General features: G+C 43.1%; 1 protein-coding gene across 1 annotated transcript; it reads left to right on the plus strand.

Annotated features, from left to right (window-relative positions):
- The first annotated feature begins 55 nt into the window (after positions 1 to 55).
- On the plus strand, positions 56 to 9,812 carry FAM162B (family with sequence similarity 162 member B). The gene is made up of 6 exons (XM_024756705.1): positions 56 to 105; positions 3,460 to 3,584; positions 3,730 to 3,909; positions 4,054 to 4,165; positions 7,585 to 7,693; positions 8,211 to 9,812. Exons 1-6 carry the CDS (start codon positions 56 to 58, stop codon positions 8,241 to 8,243), a joined length of 609 nt encoding a protein of 202 aa, XP_024612473.1. The 3' UTR covers positions 8,244 to 9,812.
- The last annotated feature ends 2,524 nt before the right edge of the window (positions 9,813 to 12,336 follow it).

The raw sequence follows: 12,336 nt of genomic DNA on the forward strand, positions 1-12,336 counted from the left end.
GCACTGGTCACACACACAGTGCCTACCCAGCTATACAAGCCAGAGCTAAACCGCGATGTTAATTGACAGTTGTTGTGCATCACTATTAGCACAGAGTAATTCAATGTAACCTACCTACATTGCTTAGTGACATTTTAAACGTCTAGGGATATGACAAGGGCATGGATTTGAATCAGACTATGCAAAATATCAAAGCAGAAGACTTTTTTTTTTTTTTTTTTTTTTGCGGTACTTGGGCCTCTCACAGTTGTGGCCTCTCCCGTTGCGGAGAACAGGCTCCAGACGCGCAGGCCCAGCGGCCACGGCCCACGGGCCCAGTCACTCCGCGGCACGTGGGATCCTCCCGGACCGGGGCACGAACCCGCGTCCCCTGCATCGGCAGGCGGACTCCCAACCACTGCGCCACCAGGGAAGCCCCAAAGCAGAAGACTTTGAAAGAGTCCTCCCTGCCTCATCATAATATTTTTTCAGGTCGTTTTTGTAGTCTGTGGATAGGGATGTAGGGTGCAGGGTTAGAAAAAGAAATAGGAAAGAGATTGGCGCCATGAACGTTTTATATGATAACATCCATGTTTTAGAAAACTATCTCTGGAAGCTAGGCAGAGAAAAGACTGGAGAAAGAATTGACCAGAGATGAGGAAAATACTTTGGAGGTCATTACAATAGATGGTTGAGAGAGAATAAAATACTGAACTACAGCAGTGAAAATGGGATTTAAAAGGAATAACATGAAGAGCTGTATATAGATCTTTTTTTTTGGTTTTGAGATCTCATTTTGAGCTTTTGCTGGTGTCCTCAGCACATGCTTAGTACCTAGCAGGTAATCAGGCGCTTGCCTGGACCACCCACTTGATAAGGTTGCCGGAACCACTGGAGGCCACTGTAAGCTGGCTCTGCAGGGAAACTGTCACTTTAGTAACTTTCCCTACAGAGAGACTAGTAGGGGATGGGAAAGCAAGTTAGTTAAGGTCCCTCCCAGCTCCTCCTTTGGAAGCAAGGCATTTCCTGATGAGGGAATATAGTGCCAACCAGACTGGGAACTTCTTGGGGACTGCAGCAGTCTTTGCATTTCCTGCCTTAGCCCAGTGCAGAGCACACACTAGCTTTCAACAATAAAAAATAACAATAATTTTTAAGTTACCACACTTTCCACTTAATCTATGAAATCACTTTATTTAAAAATTATTCCTAGCTATAGCAGTATACCTTAAGAAGTAAATTAACTGTAGGAAATGGGAACATAAACCATACTGATCAAAACAAGCCTTGAAGGAACAAAACTGAAAATAGTATATGCAAATTAGATGAACCATTGGACTGAGAAATAACATAGTACAGAACGTGTAAACTGAAACCACTGTGGATTAATAATAAACTCTGTGAGGAGCAAAGATTTTTGTATGCTTACCTGCTATGCTGTAACCTCAGAGCCCAGAACAGTACCCAGCACATAGGAGACATTTAATGAACATTTGTTCAATGAACAAACGAACTGTCCTGGTTTAAAAGAAAGAAAGAAAGGAATATAATTAGTTTTTCTTCTATTAGAAGTTGATTCGAGTTTTTGGTGTTTTTTTTGGTTGTTGTTCCAATTCTAGAGCTAAAGAAAAACATCTCTCATGCAACTGTGTTTTTTTTTTTTTAATGTAGAACACTGCCGAATAGTGATATTTTAATTGCATCAGGAACAGAGAACAGAATGCAAACTGTTCTTTTTCTCATGACATAAGCCACGGCTCTCTTGCCCTGTGGTTCTGCAATGCTAGAGAAGCTTGAGAGAGAAATCATGTATAGATACCTGACATCTGGTTCTCTCCAGGGAAATAAACTTATTTAGTTAGTTTAATATTCCTTGGTTAGTATATATATAATATTATAATATATTATAATATTACAGTAATATATAATATTACTGATTGGCTGTTTCACACAGATGTTTTTCTCTAGCTCTATGGGTATTTTCAGTAATGTGAAGAAAAATAAAATATTAAAGGAGAAAACAACCCATTTGAATAATGGGAGGATTTTCAAGTAGCATATTCCTGCAACCATCAAATATTATCTATGGCAACGTACTTTTTCAGGTAGGAATTCATTCTGTTCATCATGCAACATGTCCTCAAGTATTCAATCTTTTCTTAAACTAGCCCAGATAGAGTCTATTTCATTATTGAAGCTTTTCATTCATTTTTTCATCTATTTAACAGATTAAAATTAAGTATCTACCAAGTGCCAATGTTTCAGCTACACCCTTAGGGAGCTCATTGCCTCCTACAGTTCCCTACAAGAGATTTCATGAATTAAAACGCCCTTGTGTTTGGGGACTAGTTAAAGAATGTGAAGGGAAAGAAACATCTTTGAAGTGTTATGAACGTACCAGGCACATTTAGAGGGGCATCTCTAACCATCCTTTTTAAATAGCGTCCACCCCATGCCTGCTTACTTTTTTTCATCCTGCTTTTTTTTTTCTTCATCTACTAAGCCCCACTTGACATTGTTCACTGCTCTATACCCAGCTCTGAGAAGTCGCTGGCATAGAGTAGGGTTTTTTTGGTAGTTGTTGCATGAACGAACTTGAAAGGAAGCAACTCTTATTTTACAAATGAGACCAAGACAAACGACTTAAATGATTTGCTTATAATTGTGCAATCCTTAAATCACAAATTAGGGGATTAAACCTTAGTGTGAAGGCAAAGCTCATGGTTCCTTCCACAATTGTGTCTCTAAATGCATATTTCTTTACTGAGATATGAATCTGTCCTCTTTTGTTAAAACGTCATTATGTGAAAGACCCAGAGTTACAGAGATCTTGCCTTCAAGAGCCTGGACAGTCTAGTTAGGAAGGAAAGAAATATGTGGGGATCCAACTAAAAGTAGGGCAGTGTCTGTGTTGGGAAGGGACCTCCGAGACAGTAAGGAGGAGGGTGCGCTAGCCTGGCTGGGTCCTGGAGAGCACTTTAACGTGGCTGGGGTCTGTAGTCCCTGGAATGTGAGGAAGTAGACTAGGTAGATTCCTTCGGAGTAGCCAGCTTTCCTACAAGCCCTTTCTCTGAGTCCCTGTTCCCATTTAGATACCAGAGAAAAGTGGATTCTCCCCTCTTTTTGAGAGGGAAGATAGAAAAAAAGCTCATTTTGAAGGGAGTTTGAAGAGTTTGTGGTCTAAGAAATAAAGAGGTGGAGAAAACCAGTGGTAGGAACTGAGGTCGTTTTACCTGGAAAAGAGAAAAGGACGGGAGTGGAGAGTGGGGTGAAGAGCTAGCTTCAAAAAACCTCTTCATGGGAAAATCAGAAGTTCGTTGAAAGTCCTGACACTTACTTGGTAAACATCTGAAGCGACGTGAACTTGAAGGCCTGACTGCTGCCCTTCTCTGGAGGAGAGGGTTTAGATTTATTATCTTGGGCACCAAACAGTGGAACCTAAAAAGCTCTGACGGAAACTCGTTTCTACTCCACACCAAGAAACGCCTTTAACACGAGCGGCACGGAGCTGCCTCAGGAGGAAAGTAGTCCCGCCGTCAGGTCGCTCCCGGGCCCCGCCTGGCGACCGTCTCAGCCCCCGTCCCGGGTCGCCGGCTGGGGGCGCAGTCCGGGAATGCAGCCCGGGAACCTAGGGGGCGCACGACAGACTCCGGCTGCGCCTCCGGGGCTCCCCTGGGAGCTGCGCGGGGCGGGGCAGGCGTCCCGGGAGCTCGGTCCCTGGCTCCGGCTGGGTTTCGGCCGGGAGACCAGGGCGCAGCTTGCTCGCCAACGTCGGGCGCCTCCTGCACCTCCGCCTGGGGCGCATCCCCCGCTGCGCCCCGGGAGCGCCCCCAGAAGCCGCGCGGCTGCCCGTCACGTCTCTCCGGCCCCCCGGTCACCCCCAGTACTCCAGCGGCGGGGCCCCCGGCGGCTCGGAGCCCCCAGGCTCCTGTGAGCAGGGACTGGGAACGGCCTGGGAGGGAGGGGTCCGCGGAGAGGCGGGCGAGGAGCCGGGGCTGGGGGACGGAAGCGTGAGCGTGCACTGGTCTTTGTGCCGTCTCTCGGTGCCTCCGTACATCCCTGTCGCTGTCGCAGCAGGGAAGGCCCATAGGGTCCCCGCCGAGCACAAGCCGTCGCAATTAGACAGGGAAATCCTGCTGTGGATCGGGCGTTTCACAACGATGGAGGAGATCCCGCCTCGGATTCCGTAAGTGTGGCCTGTGCCCGGCCCGGGTTGCGTGCGCCCGGCAGGGTCGGCGCCGGGCCTGGGGGTCTCGGGGTCCATCCACTTCCCGACCTCTGCGCACCTTGGAGCGGAGGCGGCCGCGGAGCCACACAGGTCTTCACAGTAACACCTACCACCTTAAGGAATTTACCCACGCCCCCCCGAGTGCGGTTAAATGCCAGGCTCCGTGATTGGGCTGTGGGAGCTAAGCTAAGCTTACAGAGAGATTCTTGAAGTCGGGTGAAAATCCAGAAGTTCAGTGGGCACTTCCACCGTCGCTTAGATACCCGCCCCCAGCGAGCTCCGGGCCATGAGACAGTGGAGTATACTTAGGCCAAACGGAAGGCACCGGCCTTGAGTGCACCCGGGTGGCTGAGAGGGAGAGGGGCTCTGGCCTGGGAGGGGAGGGGTAGGGAGGGCGGCTCCCTGAAGCACCCAAGGAAGCATCATGGCTCGAGGGGTGGCTAGAGAGTCTCTGGGAAGAAGCCACATCCATGTGACCTCCTCTTCTGGGGTGGGAGATGTCAGGTGTATGCGGTCCTGCAGCCCTCTTGAGTACGGGTTTACTCGGACTGGGGACCCACGGCGCATCAGCGTCGCTGGCCTTTTCATCATCCCAAACCCAGGACAGAGATTCGCTTGATAAAACTTAAGCTGACAACTTCAACTCCAGGGTAAATGTAATATGTCTTTTTTTTAAAAAGTAAATGTAACCTGTAAAAACCATCTTTCTACAGCTTCAGTTTATGCAAAGCCCAAAAATCTTACGGGAACTTTACAAGGCAGTGGTTACAAGGGGAAGGAAGGAAACTAAGGATAACATCAATCTACTACTTTTTGAACTGATCTTAAAAAAAACGGGAGACTAAAACTATAAAATCAAATAAAGATTTCAGATGTTCAAATATTATATTTATATGATGTAATCAATGCCTATTAGAATGGATAATGGAAACTGGGCCTACATCTTGTTCTGTGCATATTGCCTACACTTTTATTGATTGTTACTTTATTAGTCACCAAAAGCATCTCAAATAAATGGAAAACAAAATATGGCGGGAAATGTTCATTCAATTATGAATTCTCAAACATTTTTATTCCTTTCTTGTATCAAATTTAATGAGGAATGGACATGGAATTTGAAATAACATGGAATTTGAATCTGTTTTCAGCATTTATTCAACCACGAAGATGTTTTTTAATATTATAAAGCAAATTTTGTTTTCCTTGAGATCTATAGCCTCTAAACTAGAGACTTAGTCCAAAGAAGAAATTAGCCCCAGAAAAGCTTAAAAAGACCATCTTCAGTGTTTTTGGATTTTGAATTCTAGTGCTACACAACAAAGTAATCAAAAATGTAAAGAACCTGCATTATTGTAAATTAATGCTTGTCAAGAGAACCTAGATCCATTTTAGCATGGCTGTATATGTGAAGAGACCCATTTTACAGAAATAATTTAATTTCCCCAGGATCACAGTCAAAAGAAATATTCTAGGGCTTCCCTGGTGGCACAGTGGTTAAGAATCCGCCTGCCAATGCAGGGGACACGGGTTGGAGCCCTGGTCTGAGAAGGTCCCACATGCCACAGAGCAACTGGGCCCATGCGCCACAACTACTGAGCCTGCGCTCTAGAGCCCGTGAGCCACAACTACTGAGCCTGCGTGCCACAACTACTGAATCCCGCTTGCCTGGAGCCCATGCTCCGCAACGAGAGAAGCCACCGCAATGAGAAGCCCACGCATCACAGCAAAGAGTCGCCCTGGATTACCACAACTAGAGAAAGCATGCACGCAGCAATGAAGACCCAACGCAGCCAAAATAAAATAAAATAAAAAGAAATATTATAAACAGAAGAATTTAACTTTGAGCAAGGTGCCTAGAAAAAGTATTGTAGTTTTGGGTTGAAAACATGAAAGTATTTGAATATTTTATTATTTTCTATAATTTTTTAAAAGCATTGCTATTTAGGAGAGCTATGCTTCCTAAGCTAAATGTTAGATTTACAATATAAACAGCTTTCATTTTTATGCTTTTAATGGACATATAATTAAGTGACCTACAATTTTTGGACCATACACTAATGATATTTAATAATGACTGTACTTTTTCTTTTCTTTTCAGTGTTAAACTGATTTACACTAATGATATTTAATAATGACTGTACTTTTTCTTTTCTTTTCAGTGTTAAACTAATTTGGTATAGCTGTTCAAAGCCAGATGGATGGGTAAAAAAGATCAGATCTTTCAGGTTCCATCTGGAACAAAAGTCAACAACAAGTATAATCTAATAATGTGCTAAAATTCATCTGCTGACAACAACCTTAAAACTTACATTAATCTGCCTAAAATCTGAGGAAAGCAGGCTAGATATTGGTTTTCTGTGTTCTTTCAGCTAGTGGAAAGTTAAAGAAAAAAATTTTCATTTTTAAGAAGAATTGCAAATTGTCTTCCTGGAATTCTTTTTTTATGTGACTACATTCTATTTAAACTTGACAAAGATAAAAAATACTGCTGAATACATTTTCAAAAGTCATTCTTTAATTGTATGTATTTATAAACTGCCACTTCATATTACTGCAAATTTTTAAAATTTATTTTATCATAAAAGCCTACAGGCATGATTACTTTTGTAACACTACTTTGCTAAAATCTGGATAACTTGCATATAACTTTATTAATAAATAAGACTATGCAGTATTCAAATAAGCATATAAAATGTCAGAATAATAATAAGAAAATGAAGGTGTGTTTGTCTTTTCTTCAACAAATCACTGTGATTTTGATCACTTCTTTTGAAAACTTCATGCAGAAGCCACGAAGGAAACACCCATTCCCTAATAGACATTCTCACAAAATATATAATGTATAATAGCAGTATAATAAGAGTCATCTTCACAAAATGTATAATAGTCTCTTTAATGGAGTCAGGATGGGAGGGGGCAAGAAGAGATTTGGAGGCTATTGAAAAACCAAAATGATGAAAGTAAGTTTTCAGAAACAACCTGTTCAAAACTGAAAACAAAGCCCACTTAATAACACAGGGGCCAAATGAACATGAGTCATAGACATACATAGGCATTAATTCTTACTTTTATCCCAGTCAGTGAAACAAAAATGATGGCGAGTCAGGTCATAATCTCCAGTAGTTATATTTTGAACAGTTAAAAACCAAATATACTGCATTGTCATTTCATAGTGGCTAACATTATTTAGGACCTGAATAAATACCTGTTAACTTGAAATCGGTAAGATAATGGGCTAGCATTTGGAAATCTTTCACATCTGCCATTTGCATTCGGGGACATTTTTGGAATATTTACATAAAAAATCATTGTTTATTATGCCAGTCGGAAAATCATATTGCTTTAATATAATTAACAGAATACACATCTTGGTTTAGGCCAGAAATGATAGATGCTGCAAGTAACAAAGTGCAACTGAAAGCTTGTTACATAATGATTGGACTCACAATCATCGCCTGCTTTGTAGTGATAGCGTCAGCCAAAAGGGTGAGTACCTCTTTAAAGTAAAGATAGACTTGTGAATTTTAAGAAGGATTACGAGCTTTGTTCTCCTTTGGGGGATTACTGCTGTTTTCTCAATGTAAGAACAATTTCATCTCAGACACCTTGAGCCACCTGCATATATTTATCATACTGGAAACAGCATTGTTCATGGAAATTTGAGTCAACAAATTAACTATATGGACAGGAGGGACAGAAGTTTGTTTCCATTTATAAGATGAGCAGAAACAAAAATAACAGTTTATAACATGGTTAAAATCTGCACAGGAAGAACTTTGTTGTATGAAAGTTATCCAGACTACATCATTCCTTAAATCATGAACTCAGTTAGCTATTGCATAGAATCATGAAATAGTTAGAAGTGCAAAAGTTGGAAATGATGACCAAGGTGGGCTAGTTTGCCTGTATCCTGTGTATACGCCCTTTCCTTGTCATCTCCAATATGTAGTTAGAGGGGAATTAAGAGCTAATTACTGTCTAATTTTGCTTCTTGCTCCCCCAGATTCTTTCATCTGCTGATCACTTTTTACCATGAAGAGCAGCCCCACAAATATTGGGAGATATCTGATACATCTCTGTGAGTCACCTTTTCTCTACTCTTAATTTCTCCATCTGTAACAGCTTTCCTCTATTTTGAGCTCTCCTCTGGACACACTCCAGTTTATCAGTGTCCCTCTTCATTGTGATACCTGCAACTGAGTCCCTTAGAGTGCGATTATAACCTCTTTGTTTTTGAACACTGCATTTTAGTAACACAGCCAGAGTTGGAAATAGATTTTGGCAGCCACATCACACAGAATAGTTTGCCTGGATCCATCTTCACTCTCCAGGCACATTTAGCCAATGACCATTCTGCCTAGACCTATGGTCCTGCTCTTCTTTACTTCTCAGGTTTTCAAGGGTATTTGAGCCCAATATTTCACACAGGGACTGGGTCTTCTGAGCTTACTGATGTTATATACATGTCTCCTCATTTCTGTTGGCTCAGCAAAGAGCTTATGCTTTGAAATTATTCTCATCAAATGGAAAATTTCTTAAATGTTTGCTGGGCTGAACACTTAAACATAGAAATAAAGAAATTCAGTCATCTCTTGTTTTTAACCTATCCTAGATAAAATGACTGTCTACCCAGTTGGTGATTCTCTAGCTCCTAAATGAGAGATTGGATTTTGATACTACCTGGACCCTCCGTGTTTCATACCATCTTCCCTTGGTTCCTTATGCTTCAGCCACACTAGTTCTTTTTTGTTTTTTAAGGTGTCAGACCCTTTATTCTCTCTAGGCTTTCCTTCCTTCTCTTGGCCTTACTGTAGCTGACTCATTCTCCTTCTCAGTGAGAGCTTCCATGACCACCCCATCTGAAATGGCCTTGCTCAGGCACTCACTATTTTATTATCTTTCCAACTGCTCTTGAGTAAGTCGTTATATACCAGCAATCCTGTTGACGCCACTTAAGACTATATGCACAATTGGACCACTCCTCACCATCTCTCTTGATATCACCCTGGTCTGAAATAACCACCATCTGTTGCCTAGTTTATTGCAGTATCTTTTAAATGGTCTTACTCTGTCTCTCTTGCCTCTCTCCAATTCACCTTTCATTTTGAATAATTAATGCATGTACCCTAAATAAGATGGTGTCATATAGAGATGGAGAAATGGTTAGCAATTTGAGATGTATTGGGGGGTCAAAAGGATAGAATTTTGTGGTAAATTCAATGTGGGAAGAGGAGAGAAAAAGGAAGAATGACATCAAAAAGCCTGGGGTCTTGCTTTGAGCACCTAGATGGATGGTGCTGCCATTTGTTGAGATGTCTAAGGCTGGGGAAAGAACTGATAGGCATGACAGGCAACATATGTCAAGTCCTCTATTTCGGATATACTGAATGTGAGATGCATATTAGACTTCCATCACTATCTATTTTTATTTTTTCTGCTAAGGACTTTGTTCTTCAGTCTGAGGACCTATAGTTTTCCTCACTTCTGAAAAAGTCTAAGCTGTTATCACTTCAAATATGGCCTCTTTCCCCATTCTGACTATTCTTCCCACCTGTTAAAAATATATGTTGGGGGGGAGACCTTCAAGATGGTGGAGGAGTAAGACGTGGAGATCACCTTCCTCCCCACAAATACATCAAAAATACATCTACATGTGGAACGACTCCTACAGAACACCTACTGAACGCTGGCAGAAGACCTCAGACCTCCCAAAAGGCAAGAAACTCCCCACGTACCTGCATAGGGCAAAAGGAAAAACAGAGACAAAAGAATAGGGATGAGACCTGCACTTCTGGGAGGGAGCTGTGAAGGAGGAAAGGTTTCCACACACTAGGAAGCCCCTTCATGGGCGGAGACAGGGCTTGGCTGGGTGGAAGCTTTGGAGCCACGGAGGAGAGCGCTGCAATAGGGGTGCAGAGGGCAAAGTGGAGAGATTCCCCACAGAGGATTGGTGCCGACCAGCACTCACCAGCCTGAGAGGCTTGTCTGCTTACCCGCCGGGGCAGGTGGGGGCCAGGAGCTGAGGCTCGGGCTTCAAAGGTCAGATCCCATGGAGAGGACTGGGGTTGGCTGCATGAACACAGCCTGAAGGGGGCTAGTGCGCCACAGCTAGCCGGGAGGGAGTCTGGGAAAAACTCTGGAACTGCCTAAGAGGCAAGAGACCATCGTTTTGGGGTGCACAAGGAGAGGGGATTCAGAGCACCGCCTGAACGAGCTCCAGAGACGGGCGTGAGCCGTGGCTATCAGCACAGACACCAGAGACGGGTATGAGATGCTAAGGCTGCTTCTACAGCCACCAAGAAGCCTGTGTGTGAGCACAGGTCACTATCCTAACCTCCCCTCCTGGGAGCCTGTGCAGCCTGCCACTGCCAGGGTCCCGTGATCCACAGAAAACTTCTCCAGGAGACCACACCGTGTGCCTCAGGCTGGTGCAACGTCACACTGGCCTCTGCCGCCACAGGCTCACCCCGCATTCTGTACCCCTTCCTCCCCCCGGCCTGAGCGAGCCAGAACCCCCAAATCAGCTGCTCCTTTAACCCCGTCCTTTCTGAGTGAAGAACAGGCGCCCTCAGGTGACCTACACACAGAGGCGGAGCCAAATCCAAAGCTGAGCCCCTGGGAGCTGTGAGAACAAACAAGAGAAAAGGAAATCTCTCCCAGCAGCTTCAGGGGCAGCAGATTAAATCTCCACAATCAACTTCATGTACCCTGCATCTGTGGAATACCTGAATACACAATGAATCATCCCAAAATTGAGGTGGTGGACTTTGGGAGCAACTGTAGACTTGGGGATTGCTTTCTGCATCTAATTTGTTTATGGTTTTATGTTTATCTTAGTTTAGTATTTAGAGCTTATTATCATTGGTAGATTTGTTTATTGATTTGGTTGCTCTCTTCCTTTTTGTTTTTAATATATATATATATTTTTTCCTTTTTCTCTTTTTGTGAGTGTATATATGTATGCTTCTTTGTGTGATTTTGTCTGTATAGCTTTGCTTTTGCCATTTGTCCTAGGGTTCTCTCTGTCATTATTATTATTATTTTGCATAGTTTTTAGCACTTGTTATCATTGGTGGATTTGGTTTTTGGTTTGGTTGCTCTCTTCTTTCTTTCTTTTTCATTTTAATAACTGTGTTTTATTTTTTCTTTCTTTCTTTTCTCCCTTTTCTTCTGAGCCATGTGGCTGACAGGGTTTTGTGCTCCAGCTGGATGTCAGGCCTGAGCCTCTGAGGTGAGAGAGCCGAGTTCAGGACATTGGTCCACCAGAGACCTCCCAGCTCCATGTAATATCAAATGGCAAAAGCTCTCCCAGAGATCTCCATCTCAGCACTAAGAGCCAGATCCACTCAACGACCAGCAAGCTACAGTGCTGGACACCCTATGACAGACAACTAGCAAGACAGGAACACAACCCCACCCATTAGCAGAGAGGCTGCCTAAAATCATAATAAGTCCAAAGACACCCCAAAACACAACAACAGACGTGGACCTGCCCACCAGAAAGACAAGATCCAGCCTCATCCACAAGAACACAGGCACAAGTCCCCTCCACCAGGAAGCCTACACAACCCACTGAAACAATTTTAGCCACTGGGGACAGACACCAAATACAATGGGAACTACGAAAATACAGGATGCAAAAAGGAGACACCAAACACAGTAACATAAAAAGAATGAGAAGACAGAAAAACACACAGCAGATGAAGGAGCAAGATAAAAACCCAACAATTATATACAAAGACAACATATTAAAAGCAGCAAGGTACAAACAACAAATAACACACAAGGGAAAAACCATAAAGTTAACAGCTGATCTTTCAGCAGAAACTCTGCAAGCCAGAAGGGACTGGCAGGACATATTTAAAGTGATGAAGGAGAAAAACCTAGTGATTAAAAAATCTTCCAACAAACAAAAGCTTAGAACCAGATGGCTTCACAGGCGAATTCTATCAAACAACGGGAATAGGAACATACATATCGATAATTTCCTTAAATGTAAATGGACTAAATGCTCCGACCAAGACACAGACTGGCTTAATGGATACAAAAACAAGACCCATATATATGCTGTCTACAAGAGACCCACTTCAGACCTAGAGACACATAGAGACTGAAAGTAAGGGGATGGA

Source organism: Neophocaena asiaeorientalis, unplaced genomic scaffold (assembly GCF_003031525.2).
Source record: "Neophocaena asiaeorientalis asiaeorientalis breed wild unplaced genomic scaffold, Neophocaena_asiaeorientalis_V1.1 scaffold125, whole genome shotgun sequence".
Taxonomy (NCBI): Eukaryota; Metazoa; Chordata; class Mammalia; order Artiodactyla; family Phocoenidae; genus Neophocaena; species Neophocaena asiaeorientalis.

Bases quoted from the DNA above. Each gene is read 5' to 3' on its own strand.
- FAM162B (XM_024756705.1), top strand. From the start codon at position 56: ATGTTAATTGACAGTTGTTGTGCATCACTATTAGCACAGAGTAATTCA. The intron at 3,585-3,729 runs GTCCGGGAATGC...CCGGGAGACCAG, and splicing joins GGTCGCCGGCTGGGGGCGCA to GGCGCAGCTTGCTCGCCAAC. The intron at 3,910-4,053 runs GTGAGCAGGGAC...TCGCTGTCGCAG, and splicing joins CTCGGAGCCCCCAGGCTCCT to CAGGGAAGGCCCATAGGGTC.